At 32.2% G+C, this 21,207-nt stretch overlaps 1 protein-coding gene across 1 annotated transcript; it reads left to right on the top strand.

Annotated features, from left to right (window-relative positions):
* The first annotated feature begins 9,807 nt into the window (after nt 1–9,807).
* Nucleotides 9,808–10,765, top strand: LOC137838433 (probable CCR4-associated factor 1 homolog 9). Its single transcript, XM_068647679.1, has one exon. It carries the CDS (start codon nt 9,836–9,838, stop codon nt 10,763–10,765), a length of 930 nt encoding a protein of 309 aa, XP_068503780.1. The 5' UTR covers nt 9,808–9,835.
* Nucleotides 10,766–21,207: the final 10,442 nt, after the last annotated feature.

Raw genomic sequence — 21,207 nt, 5'->3', positions numbered from 1 at the left:
TTTGACTTCTTTTCTTCCCATTCTTCTAAATCTTCAATATTATTGAGGACTGCTATTATCAATGGGTTAGAATCAGACATTTGTCTCTGATTCACATTCATCTTATAATCCAAAAATATGTATAAAGGTTCAAATACCTTAATTAGGGATTGAATTATACTGTTTTATCAATTAAAGCCCATAACTACATATCTTTTTGTATGAAATATTTCTAAATTATGGCACATATCACTTATCATCCTGTAGCGGTACCGAACTGGTTCTATACGAGCATCATTCATTTTGGGGTCTAGGTGAAGAAGGGCGACCATGTGTTTTTTCTTGGGGGCCCTGACTTTCGAGGTCATTTTCTGCTTAACTCGTGATTTTTCTTTAAGAGACCATCGATATTGTTTCCCTTGAGGTTCTTGGGGAACGATCCCTGTGCAGTTCTCAATATTGTGCCCTATTGGTAGGTTCTACCCTTAGGCTGACTATAAAGCATTCTCGAGCCACCTTTTGGTCTACGTGCATTGTGACTATATCACCGGATGTGGATGAAAACTTCATAGCCAGAATTGGAGTTGACACGATTGCCTAAATGATGTTGAGGGAGGGTCTGCCAAGCAAGATAATATAGGAAGTGTTACCTTTGACTTTCGAATATCTTATTTTGATAGTTCCACTTAGATGTTTCTCTTCACCAGACATGGTATATAGATCAATATACCCCTGAGTGTCCAGTCATTCCTAGAAAAGCCAACAATTTGATCATCATATGCTTGGATTTTGGTCTCCAGAATCCTCACTTTTTTAAAAGTCTTCCAATAAAGGATATTCACTGGACTTTCTTGATCCACAAGTGTTTCATGATTCCTAAATTATCGAATTCCACTGTGAAGACCATAGGATCATCTTGTGTCGGGTCGATTGTTTAAACGTCATCACTTGTGAAGAGTATCAGAGGGATCCTCGATTAGGGAATGATCGAAGTTGAATTCACTGACTGAATAGATCGAAGATGCTTCTTCGAAACAGATCCTGAGCATCCTCCGCATGCAAAACCACCACCAATTGTGTTAATCACTTGTCTACCACTATGACGTAAAGACTCATCTCTTCTTAAAGGTTCACTCGTTCATGGTTGTTTCCCTGATCATCGGTCATCATTGTGATGTTGACAAGGATAATACACCTTTCATTCATAATATTTTTCTCTCTACTGAGGAGATTTATTTGAACTTGTGTTGTCGGTTTGTATAAACTAGTGCAAGTCCCCGACTTGAATGAGCTCTTTAATATTATCTTTTAATGCCTGCATCTCTTCGATCGTCTGAAGTTGTGATGGTATCGACAATTCCTATATGTATTGGCATCTTTAGGAGTTTGTAACTTTCTGAGTATAGGAGTTAGATCAGCATTCAAAGCCTTGTCCCTAATCTTTCCCCTGTCAGCATTTAACGAGGTGTAACTATGGAATCGAGGTCTTCGATTCTCTCTGTATTTATCATTTTTTTCGAACATATTATGACCACTTTTTTCTTATTCTTTCCCCTTTTCACCGCCATTCTCTGCTCGGACTTGATTTCAGTAATCAAGTAACTCTTCCAACTGCATAAATTTTGTTTCCTTTTGCCATAATTCGTCCAAGTGTGTTGCCGGTTTCTTATACAAACTATCGGTGAATAGTATTGACATTAATGTTGTTACCATATGATCCATGTCTAGTTTAAGGCTTAGATTTTGGATATTCAAAGATACTTTGCTAAATCTCTCCATGAAAGCTTGAAGTGACTTATTTTTCTATTTTTGTATGTTGATAAGTGCAATGGATGTTAAGTGGTGTGATTGGCTGGTAGCAAATTGGGTTTCGAATTTGGACAATAGTTTTTTAAAAGCAATCCACTAAATTGGGAGTGAGACTTGTAAACGAACTAAGCGCCTCTCCTTTCAGTGAAGTGGGAAACACTTGGCAGAGCACCAAATTGTCAGATGCATATAGGCGCATCTGGGTGGTATACACATCCACATGTTCGTCCAGATCCGTAGTTCCGTCATACCAGTCAATTTTTAACCCTTTCCAAGTTGGTGGATATTGTGTCTCACAATGTGATCAGTGAAGGGATGCCCATTGGGTTCCTATTCCAAGATAACAATATGTATCAAATGGTTGAGTCTCGATGATGCATGAGTCATTCTCAGTAAGTTCTAAGTATGGATTGGTCTTCAAAGTGGATGTCTTCTCCTGATTTTGTGTGTCATCGGATTTCTCCAGTGAAGGTGGCCTTCTGGCCTTTGGTTCGGACCCTTTATGCCTTGTTTCAAGTATGATCTTGGTTAGTTGTTGCCTCATTTGCTCATTTTTTTCTCAAAGGATTCATATCTCCTCCTCATTCTTTTCACGCATGATTCGTATCTCCCTTTTGTTCTTTTGGTGCCTCTCCGCGATCTTTCTATGCAAGGTTTGGAACATAGCCATCTGCTCGGCGTTAGTCATTCTCTTGTTTACCATCAACCTTGTTGGTACCATTTGTTGTCTTTCAATTCTATCTCGGTCCCACGGTGAGTGCCAATTGTACTTGTATAAGGCCTAGATAGTAACTACTATTGGTTGAACAATTGATGTTCATCCCTCGGTCATTCCTCTTTCTCTTCCCTTCTCTTACTCGCTCCTTAGCTGTCGGTCAGGAGTGGACCTGCAAAAGATTCTCCGACAATCAAGTAAATGTTTTGCATGAGAGTGAGTAATATACCGATGAAACGTACTTTATTCTTGTACAATCGTGCTTATTTATAGTGTTTATAATGGGTTATCTCGTTTATGGGTTGTATTTAATGTGTATCTTTCCTAAAAGGGCATTACCTGATTTATCGTGTATCTCCCTATTTTACCTTGTTGCATTAACTCTATACAGTCAGAAAACCTCCGATACTGGGTGACGTAGTTCATCTGGCCTCGATCGTTACATAAAGAAAACTAAATTGGAGTAATAAGTTTAGCTTTCTTAGATATCTAGATATCAAGAACACAAACTTGGACTTAGATATCTAGATATTTCTGAAAAATCTACTCCAAACACTTGAGCATATCCTTTCACCACCAATCTGACCATGTATTTATTGTATAGAACCATTTGCATTTAGTTTAGTTCTATAAACCCATTTCACTCTACGGATTGTTTATTTTGAGGTCAATTCACTAGCTCTCAAGTGTCAATTTTTTACAATCATCTTTAATTCTTTCTTGATATCATTAATCCACTTCTCATCTTTTTCAGCTTCTTCAAATTCAATAGGTTCTAAAACATCCACATTACGCCTTTGATAAATATCACATAGAGATCTTGTCCCTCTAACAAGAATTTCATCAACTTCAACATCAAAGAAGTGTGGAGTTTTCGGAAATTGCTTTCTTATTGCTCATCCCAATTCCATTGTTGATCTTCCATGAACTTTACATCTATACTCACAATATTTTTTTTCATTTTATGGTTAGAAAATTTTGTAAGCTTTAGAGATGCTATATATCCAATGAAAAATTTGGTTTCAACTTTTTTGTCAAGTTTGTCTCTTTTAACATATGGAACATAAGAAAAACAAACACATCCAGAAAAATCTCAAATTTTGTAAATCTGGTGTGTACCCAAACCAGTCTTCAAATCGATTGTTTTGTTTAAAACTATAGTTGATAACCTGTTCAGAAAAAATACAATTGTGCTTGCAGCCTCCACTCACAACTTGTTTGACAAATCCTTCTCATGTAACATACACCTTGTTATCCCGCTATGCTTCTATTTTCCCTCTACTTACACCATTTTGTTGTGGGGGATATGACAGTGTAAGTTGATGTTCAATGCTAGATTCTTCATAATATTTATAAAAAAAATCAATTGCATATTCTTTTTGCATTGTTAAACCTTATTACTTTTAAAATGCAATCACTTTGATTCTCTACAAATGTTTTATATTTCTAGAAGATACTGGAAACCTTAGTCATGGATATAAAAATATAAATCCAACAATATCTGATATAATCATCAGTAAAAGTAACATAACACTTATTACCAGTTACAAACAATACTCTTTGAGGTCCCCCAACATTTGTATGAGGAAATGGTTTTCGATGGTTTGAGGAAATGTTTTTCTTATTGGCTTACAAAATTGGCAAGCCACACAACCTACCAACTTGTCTTCAATCACCAAGACACCTTTGACCAAGGCATGTTTCGAAATATATAACAGTTGCATAAGACGAAAATGTTTAAGTCTTTTATGTCATAGATCAATTAGATTTAAAGCATATTGTTTAGATCTCATTTTAACTCTAAACACATCTTTACGTTTAGTGTCTTTTGTAACATCCCTAGATTTTCACACATCTAAAAACTAAAATCTGTATAAAATATTAAAAATAAAATATAAACATAATACAAATATGTCCACCACTCTTTCTTAAAATATTACAAACATAACTCTCTTTATAAAACTTCAATATCCACATAAAATTAAAACAAATATTCAAATTTCATCTAAAATAATTTCATCATCCAGCTTCTCAGTAAGGAGGAGCTCAAACACCTGTAACATCATCTGCTCCCGTGTAAATACACGATCATCACAGATAAGAAACAACACAAACAAATAACAGGGTAAGCTAGCTATATAAAACAAAATTCTATATAAAATTTCAATTTGAAATTAATACACATAAATTATTAAGTTTCATACAATTTCTCAAATCAACACAAATTCTTAAATCATCAAGTGTCACACAAATTCTCAAATCATCAAGTGTCACACAAATTCTCAAATCATCAAGTGTCTATTAACATTCAATATTCATTTTTCACATGTCAGACTTCCACTGACTCATATCACAGACACTTGACTCTACTTCCGGAAGACTCGTGTATTGAAATTAGAATCCTGAGACCTGCACCTGTCATACTACTCGTTGTGAATCCACACAACCATGCGCATAAACATCTCAATATCTCATTATCTCGTATGACAGGGTAAATTCATATGACCTGAAAGACCAGATTATATTTCAAACCCCAGACAAAGTCATATGAACCTCCATCGACTCTCACCAACTGAATAACTTCATCTATGTGATTCCATTATATCAGTAGAGTCAGGATGTCTTATTACGGGCCTGACAGATCAATACACCCTAACAACAATCTCAACACGGGATTTCCTTTCCTGAAAATACTATGTCTTGATCACACTTTCAAATCATTGCACACTTCATTTAACACATCAATACACCATTCAATCATAATATATAATTTAAACTTTCTAACAATCCAAATATATCCAAAAAGTTATTTAACAATAGTAATCTAAAATAAACTATGCTAAAATAATAAAATAGCAATATTCAAATATGTATACAAATTTTTGGATTGAACGAAAATATTTTAGGTTGATCGAAATCACACCAGAGAGCACCCAGGAATTTTGGTTTGAACGAAAATATTTTAGGTTAATCGAAATCACACCAGAGAGCACCCAGAAATTTTGGATTGAACGAAAATATTTTATGTTGATCGAAAACACATCAGAGAGCACTCAAATTAACAAAGACCCTGCTATAGCTAAAATTACTCTAATCAACATCAAACAACCCAGACTCAACAACATTATAATTGTATAACAGCAACCATATATCAAATTTCACCTTCAAATCTTCTAGCCTAGTGTTCTATTGGAGATTAAGGCTAGCTTCCCTTACCTGAAAATTAGTAGATATTCGCTAAGAGCTCCAAAACCATCAAGAACCCAAAGGTAACTTAACCTGTAACACAGAGTCCTAATAAAAAATCTAACTATATCACTAGGACCCTAAGCTAACAGAGATTAACCCTAAAGCTAAAAGGGTCACATGCAAGCAATGACAAAAACAACCTAACAAGTTCCAAATTTGACTCAAAGAGAAGAGCAAAAATGAACTTACTCTATCAGAGATTCTGATCGGGCAGTCTTGTAGTACTCACTGCCAGGAGTCTGATGGTGGACTCTGATCGTCGAATTGATGAACGAGGAAGTCAGAATCTTAGAGAGAAGGGAGAGGAAAGGAAAAGAACTTTCTAGAGAGATGGTGGTTCTTTTTAAAATGAAACCTGAATAACAAAATTTCTATTTATATGCTCTTTTAAATTTAATAATAAAATATTGAGGTGTCATTTTAATTTTACCACTTCTACTCTAAGACTATTTTTCTCAATCCTTACATCTTTAGTCAAACACCAGTTCAATTCAAATAAGACTTTGAAGCCCATTTTCAACAATATGTGCAACACTAAGGAATTTTTGATGATTGTTAGATACACATAAAACATCAAATATATAATTCAAATTTGTTAAGCTTTCAATAACAATGATCCATTTTCCTTTAACTATGATGTAATAATCATTTCCAATTTTCACTTTTAAAAATAATGATTTTGTCATGCTCTCTAAATAGCTTTTCATCGTTGGTCAAATAGTTTCTGCAACCACTGTCTATTAACCATTAGTTATTAAAAGTGTTGGTTGTAGCAAAACATGTTGAAACAAAGAGTTGCTTATCTTCTTGCTCCTCCACAATAACTTTTACCCCTTTTGATTTAGACTTGCAGATTCATTTTACACATCCCAAATCACTGTAGTTTTTACACTTGACATCTAGCCTCCACCAACATTAAATTATCTTTTTGCGATTTGGATAAGAGAGAAAGTTCTCACATTATTGATTTTTGGAACCTTCTTTCATCTTTTTCTTCCATTTATTGTTCTTTGTTATTTCCACCTTTAAAAATTTGTGCTTTTACATGAAAAACACATTGTATAGTCTCATCTCATCATATCATTTTTTTGTTCTCTAGCCTATAAGGCATTTACAAATTGATAGTTAACATATCTTTCACTCAAAAGTGGAGATTTTTTACTCTTACTTTTCTAATATAGTAATCATAATTTTTTAACAATATTATTTCATCAGAAAAAGGGTTCTTGAGAAGTTTAACTTTATTTGTTATACTCAAAAGTTTATCCATATAACTTTTAATTATTTTTGTCTCCTTGCACTTAAAAGTCTTTGATTCTTTTACTTACAAAGTATAGATTTGAAGTTTATAGTTATTGTAAAAATATTTATATATATATATAAAGACATATTTTTGTCTTCTTTATTATACTTTATTTGAGTTAGATTTTCAAAACGTTTAGGAACCTCGTCATTTTTTTAGTACTACCTTCCAAAAATCCAATGTTTTAAGATAATTGAAGACTTTTGGATGTAACGACGAAGGGTTAGTGAAAATAAAAAGTTAAAGTAGAAATTAAGATATTTTAAAATAAAAAATCATGTTTTTATCGTTTTCATCATTTATAATATCAGTTATCTAAGAGATTTTAGAAGTATTTGTTTGAAGGTAGATAATCTTAATATTATATCTAATATTAGGATATATTAGAATTACGGATAATGTTACTTTAGAAATTTAAATATATTATCTTTATGTTTAGAACTAATTATATTTGAATTATGGATAATTAAAAATCATAACTAATTTATCTTATTCGAATTAATTTCCGCAATTCATCGGTATTTTTTTCTTCCTCACTTATCTTTTCAAAATAAAAACTAATTTTATCCTCTTATTTTAAGTACTTGTTATTATAACTTATATTGATAGATTTCAATTCTTATTGTGGTTGGTTTGTTCTAAAAATAGATCACTTTAAGAAAAATAAAATATATTCAAAACAGGACACCGGGCATTCCATTTTATTTAATTTATATTAAATTTAATTATTTTGGCGATGATAAAAGTATTACCGTACTAGTATTTAAATTTACTTTAGATGTTAAAGTTACTTTTATTCTTACAATTTTATTTTATTGGCAATTTATAAATAATATATTTGAATTAAAATTGTAAAATATTTTAGTGATTATATATTATTGATCAATAATATCTTTAAGCAAAATCAGGAGAAAAGTTTATTCAGATTAAAAGCCTTGATAACAAATAAATAAATAAAAATAGTTACTTACGTTAGTTTCCTGTCAATTAGAGAATATTTTAATACAATTGTCACAAATATACATTCTGTTAATCATTTTGATATGATCTCTGTTAAAACACAAAAATGTTGTTAATTGATCTGATATATATGTATTCTTTTTTCTTTTTTACTAATTCTATAATTTTTATAATATAGTATATAATTAATATGAAATATTGTGGAATTAAAAATATATAGTCAAAATTATGTTGATAATAAGATGACAGGTTGATAATTATATGATTCTCTAGTATGAACTGTAATATGTGGATAACAAACTATCTGATTTATATGTGTAGGTTTACATGGATTTCTTTATTTTATTAACCACATCAATATTATTGAGTTATAAAAAATTCTTTAATTGGTTAAAGATCGATAATGTATAATATTTTAAATATAAACTTTAGTTTTAGATTTTAAAATTTTAAAAATTGAGAAAAATAATATAATATAAATAGTTTTTTTTATTGACAAATAACAATGAAATTAAATGAAACCTGTTAACCCTTATTCAGCAAAAAAGGACTTTTTATTGTCTATCAAACTCTATTAATAAGTAACATAAAATAGATAAAATAATTATCTAGAATTTAATTCGGTCAGACTTAAGTATTTGCACTTTCAAATCTTAATTTTAATACATCAATTTCGTATTTTTATACAACTTAACTTTTAGTTTATTTAAAATTAATTATTTTGTAAAATATAAACTATATTTACACATCTTTAAAAATCTGTATTTATATAATACAAATATTTTTAGTTTTTTTTATATTAAATTATTTTTGTTGATAAAATGAATAAAGGTATTAAAAGTATTTAAATTAGTTTTATATGTCACAAATACTTTAATAATTAAAATTTTATTTTATTGACAATTTATAAATAATATACCTTATTAAAAATGGGAAAATATGTGAGATATTATATATTATCAATCAATTATATCTTTTAAAGGGAATTTTATTTTTTGTCGACAAACAATAATTTATTTAGATATAGTTAAACATATTAAACATCTTTCATAATAAAAATAAATAAATAAATAAAGTGTCGAAAGTTTAATTATTCATAGAATAAAAAGTCTGGGGTTTTTTTTAATAACGAATCCATGCAATGTTTTAGCTTAATAACAAATTAATTCATAATAAATTAATTCCTGTCAATTAAATTGATATACCTAAACAGAGGTAGGATGCACAACAAATATAACAGAAAAACATTACAACATTTTTCTTTTATTTTATCATATAACTTCTTCATTTTATCATATATCTAAAATTTTGGTATTATATTTTAATATTTTCAAAAAAATTTAAAAAAATAACATAAAATAGATAAAATGAGTATTCTGCAATTTAAATATATCAATCTCATAAAATAGATAAGCTAGTTATGATTAATTTATAATCATATCCTTAAAAAAAATATTTATATTTTATTTATATCTAGTTTAAAAATAAATAAGATAATTAAATCTAATTGTGGGTTGATTCTGAAATTTTCAACACCTAAAATATGTATTAAAAAAATAAAAGTTTGTAAATAAATATGAAATAAAGAGTAGAGTGGATGAAGTAAGATTAGATTTGAGGAATGTAATCTAATATTTTTTTAAATCTGAGAAACTGGAAAAGGGAAAATGCAATCTTAATCTTATCTTGATATATTTAATTAATATATTGAATCATACCATAAAGAAATAATAAATGTGATTATAAGATAAGATTGCAGAAACCAATTATATCTTTTGTAAGTTGTGTGTGATTTGGGCTATAAAAATAGTATAGTCAGGATGGTTGGTGTGGTTGTTTTGTTGTTCTTGAAGGGAAGAGAAAAAGAGATCAAAAGAGAAAGAGATATAAGAAGAGAAAGAGAGACAGAAAGAGAAAGCAACATGGCATTCCCTTGCGGTTCTGTAATAACGAGATCAGTATGGTCTTACAACCTTGAATTGGAGTTCGAGTTGATTCGTTCCATCATTGCCTTGTATCCTTTCATCTCTATGGATACAGAGTTCCCCGGCGTCATCTTTCAATCGCATCCAGGATTCCGACAACCACAAAATAACTACGCAGTGATGAAAGCTAATGTAGACGGTATGCATCTCATCCAAGTGGGTCTCACCTTTTCAGACAGTCAGGGCAACCTTCCAACCTTTGGAACCTCAAACCGCTTCATTTGGGAATTCAACTTTTGTGAGTTTGATGTGGCACGCCATGCTCATGCTCCTGACTCCATCACCCTCCTCCGAAGTCAAGGCATGGATTTTGACAAGAATCGAAAGTATGGAGTGAGCATTGTGCGATTTGCCGAGTTGATGATGCTCTCAGGACTCCTCTGCAACAATAATATTCAGTGGATTGCTTTTCACAGTGCCTATGATTTTGGGTACATGGTGAAGATATTGAGCCAACGCTTTTTTTATATGCAACCATTTTTACCTCCCAACTTAGGTGACTTTCTTCAACTTGTTAAATTCTTCTTTGGATACAGAGTATACGACGTCAAACATCTCATCAGATTTTGTCCCAACCTTCATGGTAGTTTAGACAGAGTTTCTGAGTTCCTAGGTTTGGATAATAATGCCAGAAAAAGTCATCATGCAGGCTCCGATAGCTTAGTCACTCTCCATGTTTTTAATAAAATTAAAACTCTCTATTTTCATACACAACCTGACTTACCAGAACATGCAGGTGTATTCTATGGCTTAGAGATGCCTTGATTATTTTTTTTACCATCTTTGTACTTCTATTCTTTGCAATACAATATATTTCCAGATTCTACAATAATATATATCACTCCATTTTATTCTAACTATCTCTCTTTTTTTTTTTCCCCTTATATATGTTTCTTCTTTAGTAATACATTTATGTTGTGATAGAATCAATCAAGAAATGTATACTCTTTTGAAAACTCATTGTACAGTGGCCAAGTAATTGAAATGAGTGTTGGGTTCTCTCGGTGTCTTCTAAATACATTCAACCAACCTATGAAATTGATTGCTTCTAGGTAGATGACGATTCAATATATCATATTTTATTTTTATTTCTCAATTAATTTTAGTTTATTTAAAACTAATTATTTGACTTCAAATAAGCAGTAGAAACGAAGACGAAAATTCTCATTGTGAAATGTTAAAAGTGTTAAACTTTGAATACGCACCATGCATGGACTATCTTTTTGCTGTGTGTGGCCCTCACATATTACAGATAGTGGAATTTTGAATAAATAATTTTAATTTTTTTTAGATATGAGACTATGAAAAAATTACGGGAGTGAAAAAAAAAAAGATTTTAAAGATATAAAGGTTATCTTACCCATCCCGCACTTTATTTTATATTTGTTTCTAATGTTATTTAACAATTACTTAACTATATATTTTTTGGTTATTTTTATTTTTTAACATTCACCAACGTAAAAACAGTTATTCAAATCTCATAATTTAAATTAAAGTTAAAAATATGTAATGACATTTTTTTTATTCTGTTATGGAGTTTATAGTCAAAATTAAGTGATAATATAATAAGATGACAGATTGATAATTATACGATTGTCTAATAAATTGTAATATGTAGCTAACAGACTATCTGATTATATGTGTAGAGTGTACATGTATTTGTTTATTTTATCATATGACTAAAATTTTGGTTATAGAATTTTTTTAAAATTTTAAAAATTGACAAAAAGAAATGGAACATAAAATAGATAAAATAATTACAATACAGAAAATCTTATTTTTAAGAGAGGTTTGTTAACTGAGGTTTAAAAAATCTCTAATAAGATAAGTGTACAGAAGAGGTTTTTTAAACCCCTAGTAAGTATTGGTAGTTTTTAAAAAATGGGAACATATTTTATTAATTCCTCACTTTATTTTCATTTTCGGCGTTTTTTAACATTGAGTTTGGGAGGCACCGGATACTGCTTTTAACAATTTTGGAGGCACAGCATTTCACGCATTCAGAACCATCCCTTGAAAACACTCTTATCGAAAGAATCTAGATTATGTGTGGATTTTCGAAAGAAAAACGAGATTGTTGAGTGATGATGGATCAAGTTGCATGAAACATTGTTGATTAAAAAAAAAGTTGCATGAAACATCAATGTTTTCTAAGTAGACATGAGATTTGGGTATCCAAAACAAGAAAATAGTGAAGGTGTGTATAAAACAACCTATAAATCCAAATGATCGATAAGAGTGAATAACAATGTCGTTACAAGACTATCATGGAAACGAAAAGTTATGTGGATTTAATTTATTGTTACAAGAGGTTGATTAGTTACATTCAATATTGTAAGAATCTTAAGTACTTGTTTGATCAGAAGAGACTAGACACAAGACAAAGATATTGGTGAAGTTATTAAGGGAGTAAGATTTCAAGTTTATGTGTCATCCAAGAAAGGAAAATTTGGTTGAACTAGCATGAGCAAGAAGACAATTCAAGTGTCAAATGTAATGGTTAAAAACTCAAATTAATGAAGTGTTAACAACTAAGTGGTTTGAGAATTTCATGATGAAAGTAAATGGGGAGTTATGAGGTTTAGGATAAGTCGTTTGTATTTGTAAACAAGAAGTTAGAGAATATAATCTAGTATAAAAGTTATAAAAATGATTTAATGTACATCAAGCATAACTAATATAATATTTGAATAAGTTTTTGTATGGTTGAACATGAAGAAAAAATGACTCCATATGTCCTTGTTTGTTTGGCTTATAAAAGACTGAAGTGGAGTATCAAAGACCTGAGATAATGTTACAATCATTGGACATGACTAAGTATAAATAGAGTTGTGTTGTTTATGTGTGGTTCCTTTTCCACAAACAATGAGAGTACATAATCGAATTTGGATTGTGGTAGACTGAGGAATGAAATATGCAAAATTCCTTTTGGAGAAGATGGATGGAGCTTGAAAAGATTATTAATTTTAGTGGAAGTATTATCTTGGAAAAAACAATGTTGTTGCATATGATTAAAGTTACGAGGAGACGAAAGTATCAACACTTAAGATTACATGGTTGGAGTACAACAATAATAACTCCATCATCTTTGCCAAGTTTATTTTATGCCTTTGATTTAGTTAATGATAAGCAATCACTAATTATTTTTTTACAAACGACCTACTGCCGAAATTGGTAGGTAAAATAGTGTTATCTACATTTTCCCTATAAAAACTATACGTAAGTAAATTCGGCTTAGATAACGTTACCTACAGAAAAAAATCCTAATAATAATAATATTAATTATTATTATTATTATATTTATAATAATATTTATTAATATTATATTTATAATAATATTTATTAATATTATATTTATAATAATATTGTAATAAATTAATAATACTAATAATTATATTTATAATATTAATAATAATATAATACTAATAATATCAATATGTAATTATCTACATATTTAAATTCGTGCATTATTACCTACATATAAATATATGGATAATATCTATAGGTAAAAGGTTGTACGTAATATCCGTAGGTAATATCCGTAGGAAACAATTTCTTATCCTGATCCGTCAAAATTACGCATGAATTTTACTTACAATTTTTTTCCACCAAACTACTTCACTTTTATGTACAAAAAAAAATCCATAAATAACTCAATTTTATCTACTAATAATAATTCTTAGGTAAGTTAAAATTTATATACAAATTAAAATTCGTAGGTGTTGGAAAATTTTCTTAGTGAATATGTTTATGCTATTTTAGTTTGGCCCATTAATATGTCTTGTGTTCACTTTCCCATACAAAATAAGAAATATTGTTTTTCTAGATGCTACCATAAGGTTTGTTTGTTGAACAAGATGTTTAGATGTCTCCAAATCCAAGTGGAAAGCTTGATGACCTTGTTGTTGTTGAGTGTGTGTCTAGTTGTTTGAAACTTGTTAATTCACTCCTTAAGATGATCCAAGTCCATTTGAATCTTTAACCTTTTCAAAATATGGGTTTTATAAAAAGTTGTTGAAATTTCAACAGGTTGAAATTTCAAAACAACAGGTTGTTTTGCTCTTAGAGGTTTTTGAAAAAGATTGAAAGTTGTTTGACTTGGTTGACTTTGCTGTCAAACCAAATCAATCGATTGTTTCGACAAAACAATCGATTGTTTTTTCTGAAAACCTTAACCAAATTTTGTTAAGTGGTTTTAATATGTTTTAAATGATCCTAACTACCTTGGCTCTTTTATTAAATGTTTTTGACCACTTGGTTGGTCTATATAAAGGTGGTTTTATGCTCTTAATATGGAAGTAAAAAAAAGTTTATCAAAAATAGTTTTTCCAAGATTTGAAAGAGCTTTGGATCATTATTAAGTGTGTGGAATAAGATTGGGTTGTATTCTGAACTTTAAGCTTTGTAATACCCAGGTGTATTCCATTCTCTTCTTCCTTGATTACTGTATTTCTGTATTTGTGTTGCTAAGGAGTGTTGTGTGTTTTTGAGGTGTTCAAGATCAACACTCTTAGTGTGGTTTGCCAAAGGTAGTGTGTTTCTTGAGGAGTTCAAGGTCATTACTTTGGTGTGTGGTGTTTGTAATCTGGTTTTGATTGCATAGTGGATTACCCAATGGTTTCTGAGGACTGGATGTAGCTCTTGGTGTAAGAGTGAACCAGTATAAATTTGTTTGTGTGATTCTCTCTTTCCCTGATCTCCCATATATCTGTTTTAAGTTGTTTTTTATTAACTGTTGATAAAAACAACCGGTTGAATTGCAAAAACAACCGGTTTATTTTCTGGAAATCAACTAAAACAACTTTGTGTTTTGCTTTCCTTAGTTTCTTTCTCGGTGATTCTTCATTATCTTTCATTATACCTTCAAAGTTTTCGAAAATCTTTTATAAAAAATTCACGCCCCTTCTTATTTAAGGTCATATATTCTAACAATTGGCATCAAGAGCTTGGTTCTTAAAAGATATTCAAGTTTGATCCTAAAAACCTTTTTCTTATGGCTAAAAAATTACCTTTTGGGCAGGGTGCCTCAATAAACAGGTCACCTTTATTTTGTGGTTTGAACTATCAGTTTTGGAAGGTTAGAATGAAAATTTTTGTTGAATCACTAGATAGAGGAATTTGGGATGCAATAGAAAAGGGTTCTTTTATTCCTATGTTTGAAAAAGATAATGTTTTCTTTGAAAAACCTTGGTCCCAATGGACTGAGAGCGAAAGTAAAAGAGCAAAGCTTGATTGCATTGCAAAATATATTATCACCTCTGCCTTAAATTCTAATGAGTTTTTCGGGGTCTCAAAATGTGGATTTGCTAAAGAGATGTGGGATACACTTGAAGTAACTCACGAGGGAACCAATGAAATAAAGAGAGCAAGGAGAAGAAGTCAAGCAAGAAAGAAAAGAAAACAAAATAAAAAAGAAGTCAATCTATGTTTGATGGACAAGGAAGAAGATGATGCAAGTAGTGTAAGTTCTCGTACTTCTTTAAATGCTGAAAATTATAGTCAACTTCTTTAAGCTTTTAAAGAAACACACGAGGAAGCTAACCGATTGGCAATCTTGAACAACTGGTTAAAAGGGTTGAATAACTGGCTTGAAAACAAAGTCAAGGCACTAGAAGAAGAGTTGGAGAATTCAAAAACTGATTTTGAAAATCTAGAAATGCTTTACAAGAACTCTTCTTGCAAGTGTGACTCACTTGTTTTTGAAAATTGTGAATCTCTTGAAAAGAAGGTTCACTACCTTGTGAAAACTGTGGATAAACTTTCAAAGGGTAAATCTAACTTTGAGACTTCTTGCCATCTCAAAATTTTGCTTTTGGAAAAACAAGTTTAGGTTTTAATCCACATAGCAAGAAAACTGAGTTTTCAAAGTCTTTTTCAAAACTGTAAGAAAAACAACCGATTGAAAAATCGAAACACGGTTGTTACATGTTTTTTATTGCATTAAGAGAGACCACTCAATTAGATTCTGCAATATAAGGAATTTTTCTGTTCCTAAAGGTATTTTGAAATGGGTTCCTAAGGTTTCTGAGGTTCCTAAGTGATGGCATTTCATGTGTTCTTCTTGAATCAAAGTAGTAAAATGGATGCGGAAGCAATGGGTGAGTGAAACAAAGCCCTCCTAGGAGTTGTGATGGCTTTGAAGGTGCATGATGAGTATGGATTAGAGAGGTTCGGCCAGCTCTATGAAGAAAGGTGAAGGGAGTGAAGTTTATAGCCTAGATTTCTAGGAGAAGTAAAGCTAGTGCACAAAATGGGCAGCATAACAATACTCAAATAAACTTGTCAAATACAAAGAGATAGCCTTCCTATTTATAGGCTATTTGGGCTTAAATGTTAAGCTACATTTCTAAGGAAAAGAAAACCAAAATTAAATCTAAATTCTAAGCCATGTGCCATGCAATGACCGGCCACACAACCCTAGGTTCTAGAAGGTTTCCTTCACAAAGTTCTTTCTACACTACCTATTTTACTAAGTACCCCTAATGGGCCTTTTATGCAACAAAGCCTCTTCTCTCCCAAACCGTAGCTTTGGCCCTTGTGTGTGTGAAGCTAGACGGTCTAGGACTCTTCATAGATGCTCCTCATGTAGCCTTGGCCTAGACGCTCCTCATCATGGCTAGACGTTCCCTTTGTGAGGCTAGACGCTCCTTGTGAGGCTAGACGCTCCTTTTGGAAGGCTAGACGGTCTTGGTCTTGGAAGCTTGGCTTTCATAGTGTGGTGAGCTTGGGCCTTCCTCCATCATCCCCTCCCTCTTGAAAAGGATTTGTCCTCAAATCCAAGGCTTTGCTTAGGGGGTGGTTGTGGCTGGATGGTGTCCATCATCTCCTCCGGCTTGAGAAGATCTATCCTCAGATTTGCATTCTTGATCTCGGATAGCAGCCTCTTGCTTCGTCAAGGTGTGTCCTCCCGGATCAAATGTCAATCTATGTGACCCTTGAAACAAAGCAAAGGAGTGAGGGTGATCTTTTGAAAAACAAATAAATGTGGGAAGTTGCCATTTTTGTTTTTCTCTTGTTGTGGCCAACTTCTCACTATACCTCCCTTTTGAGGGTTGTAGGTGCCCTCTAATCCTCTTATGTTTTCTAAAATGTTCAAAAGGAGTTACTTTTCCCTTAGGCATAATCTTTTTAAGACAGAGTAACAACTTTATAAAGGCAAGAGGACATAGAACACATACAACTTCGAATGGAGAAATATGAGTAATTTTGTGGATTACTCCTTTGTATGCATGCTTATAAGGGAAAGGATTCTTATCCCAAGATTTGTGAGTGTCTCTCATGATTTCGTGAAACATAGAAGAAAGAGCTATGTTTTCAAATTTTGGAGCTCTATCTATTATGTTGGAAAATAAATCATGGAGGCTTGTCACATTTCTTAGGAAGAGGTTATCCACATCCTTAAAGAAAGAAAAACCCTTTGTTGTCCTAGGAAGCGCCAAAATGGAATGTGTGTCTTCCCAAAGATCTTTTACAAAAGGTGAAGGAGGATAGAGTTCGTGGGACGTTGCTTTAGGTGTAGTTTGAAAACAAGGGTGGTACCTAAAGTAATGTCTTTGAACTTTGTTGCTCATGGGTGACAAAAGTTTTCCTCTTAAAAGCTCTAGATTTTGGTCAACTCTCTTTGGCCCCATGAGTTCTCCTTCTTGATCTATGCAAGCTTCTTTTAAAGACTTTTCTTTTGTGCTCATGCTTGCAGGTGTTCCTTTACAAAAAGGAAGGCTAGGTTGTTCAACAAGAAGCATGTTTGTAATGGTATTTTCAAGGTGCTTGTCTTGTTGGATGACCTTGTGGGAAGGAACACTATTCTCCCACGCCTTTTGTTTCCCAAAATTTTGTTCTTTTTCTATTTTTTCTTCATCCCTTTTGTGTTTCATTTGCATTTGGTCTTTTACCACTTGAGAATGTGGTAAAGGGCTAAGTACAAACCTTTTATGCTTGTGGATGAAAGAAATCTCGTTAGTTAGACCATTATGCGTGGTTTTCTTATCAAATTGCCATGGTCTACCTAATAAGATGTGGCAAGCTTCCATAGGTACTACATCACATAAAACATTGTCTTTGTAGTTGCCTATAGAAAACTCGATCTCCACTTGTTTGTCTACACGTAGTTCTCCATCCTCATTGATCCATTGTAAATTGTAAGGTTTTGGATGAGGAACTACTTGTAGTTTTAATTTTTCAATCAATCTAGTGCTACAACAATTGCAACATGACCCACCATCCACAATAAGAGAGCATATATTTTCTAAAACATTGCATCTAGTATGAAAAATGTTCTCTCGTTGTGTTTCAATGGATGCACTAGGTTGATTGTGGAGGATTCTTTGAATCATCAATAAGTCCCCCTCCAAAGGATTTATCCTTTCTCCTTCCCCTTTTTCTTGGGTACTAGGTTCATCTTCACCACTTGTGTATTCATTTTCTCCTTTTAAAAACAAAACTCTTTGGTTTGGACATTGTGCTTGCACATGCCCTCTTCCAAAACATTTAAAACATTTGGTGTCCCTAGTACGGATGTATGGGGTGGAGGCATCTTTCACTAAGGGTTTGGTAGTCTCTTTGGATTCGTCTCTAGGTGTACTACCCTCCCTTTTAAAGTCTTTCTTGGGATAAGAGTTGGAGTAAGAACCTACCATTTGACTTGAAGTTTTGCGCAAATTTTGTTGTTCAACTTTAATGCAAAGTTGAACCAAATCATTCAAGTCTTGATAGGGTAATAGTTCTACTCTATCTCTTATCTAAAGTGATAGGCCACTAAGGAACCTAGATATGGTGGTTTCCTCCTCTTCTCTAATGGAGGCTCTCATCATGTAGAGCTCCATCTTTTGTCTATACTCTTCTACGCTCATATTCTTTTGTTGGAGTCTTTGGAGCTTGTCCATCAACTCCCTATGGTAGTAAGAAGGTATATGTCGACGTCTTAGGGCTCCCCTAAGGTCATTCCAATATTCTATGGGAGGTTCCCTATGAAGACGTCGGTCTCTCTCTAAAGAGGTCCACCAATACATAGCATTTCCTTGGAAACTAAGGGTGGCTAAGGGTACCTTACGTTCCTCACTTACCCTATGGCAAGCAAAGAGTTGCTCTACCTTCATCTCCCAATCTAGATATATTTCTACATTTTCCTTTCCATGAAAATGAGGTAGGTCTACTCTTGTTTCCCTTGGCACCTCTTGTTCCCTTTGCCTAGTTCTTCTAGGGGGTGGTTGGTAATAATCATTGATTCTACGGCTTCCCTCCCCTAGAGATTCAATACTTTGCGATTGGGATGCATGAGTTTTTTTTTTATTTTTGTGATTTTTGTGACTTCTCTTCTTGAGCTTTAGCCAACTCATTGATTTTGTTCTCATTCTCCAATTGTCTAAAAGATATTAATTGTACCGCTTGGGATACTTCTTTTAAAAGAGTTTTCAAAGATTTTACTTCACTTTCTATAGACTTTGGAGAGTGAGAAGAAGAAGACATGGCTAAAACTTTGTGTATATAGGTGTTTTACTTGGAGAAAGTTTAGGAAAGTTAGAGAAGGGAGTTTTCCAGGTAAGGGAGGTGAGTCACAATGGACTACTTAAGTACCAAGCCTTTTCCTTGCCAAAAACTTTTCCTCCAATGACTTCACACAAAATTTTCTCTTAGTAGAACACTTAGAACACAAGAAGTTGAGAAATCAAAAAGCAAGAAAACTATGTAAGCTAGATATGCAGCAAACTAGTTGGTATAGCACAAAATTAAACAAAGCTAAACATGCAAAACGTTTCTACCGAAACAAAGAAAGACAAGTTTAAACAACCACAAATTACTAAGCAAAATTTACTATGCTATTCGGCCCTAGGTGAGGCTTCTTGGACACTTTGAGCCCTTGAAGACACACTCACCGTCTAAAACGTAATTTAAAAGAGGTAATTAACAATAAACCAAGTTGTAAAGGAGATAAGAAAACCCCCTTTGTTGTTCCTCTTTTTGGTTAGTGCACTTTCTTTGTTGTCTTGTTTGTTGATCTTCTAGGTGTTTGTAGTGTTTGTTTCAAGAAGCTTGTTTCGCCTTAGCTTTGACTCCTCCTTAGAAAGTTGGTTTTAATTCTCCAATTTCCAGCACCTATTCACAAGGGCTTACCCTTAAATCAAGTCAATTTCCATGCACATAAGCACCAAGAGAGAATTAATTTCCAGCACCCATAAAAGAGAGGTCAAGAAACAAAAGCAAGAAACAAATTTAATTGAAAGAAAACAGTACCACCAAAAGGATTTATAATATGACAACTTAGAAAGAGATTCAAGAAATTAAATCAAACAATTAAAGGTACTCAATAAAAGTTGGCACACAAAAGGAATTCCTAAAGAAAAGCACTAGATTAGATGACCAAATAAAAAAACAGCACCACTGGAAAATGTTGTGGGCCAGAAAACAGTTTTGTTCCCCGATTTATGCTGAGCTGTAATTGTAAGATTTGTTTCTAAAATTTGGATACAAGAAAATTCAGGATCTTAGCTAAATTTTGGCTTTGGAATCACCTAAAACGCATGCACCATTTTTTTTTAATAATTTTTGCAAATTTGGTGTGCAGTTAGGCCAGCTGTAACGCTCAAGATTTGCACTCTGATTTTGTGAGATTTATCATTTTTTTTCTGTTGCTCCTTTTGACCTCATTATTTTTTTGTCTTTTCTATAACACCTTAAACTTGCATTTTCCAGAAATTCAGAATTTTCCTATGGGTAGAAAAATTTTGCTAAACAAAACAGCCCAGAACAGAGAGGTGATACAGGGGAAATCTGGAAAACTGGAAGAAAACAGCAAGATAACCAAAATTAACACAATGGAAAATGTGAGAAAGGAAATTGTGTATGAACTAAGACACAATTATGAACTCAAACTAAAAATAAAAAGCACCAAAGGATCAAAATAACAGCAGATTAAAGCAATATAAAGAGACCCAAAACAAGAAACAATCAAGCCAAAAAAATAGGACTACTAAGAATTGATGACAATATGGATGAACATGACTTGACAAAACATGTATAGATTCAGAAAATTAAAAACTCAAAGCATAATATGAAGCAAAATAATGAAAGCAATAAAGACTCAAAGCCTAAAACAAAATAGCAACACAAAGGTGTATGGAATCCTATCACAAATTGCACAAGAACTTGTTCAAGATCAAATGAACAAGAGTGCTTGGGTTGGATCTTCCACAAAGCACACCAAGAACAAA

The sequence above is a fragment of the Phaseolus vulgaris genome, chromosome 4, assembly GCF_000499845.2.
Source record: "Phaseolus vulgaris cultivar G19833 chromosome 4, P. vulgaris v2.0, whole genome shotgun sequence".
NCBI lineage: Eukaryota > Viridiplantae > Streptophyta > Magnoliopsida > Fabales > Fabaceae > Phaseolus > Phaseolus vulgaris.
The sequence above is the reverse complement of the archived record's forward strand: the minus strand, read 5'-3'. Positions and strand labels throughout refer to the sequence as shown.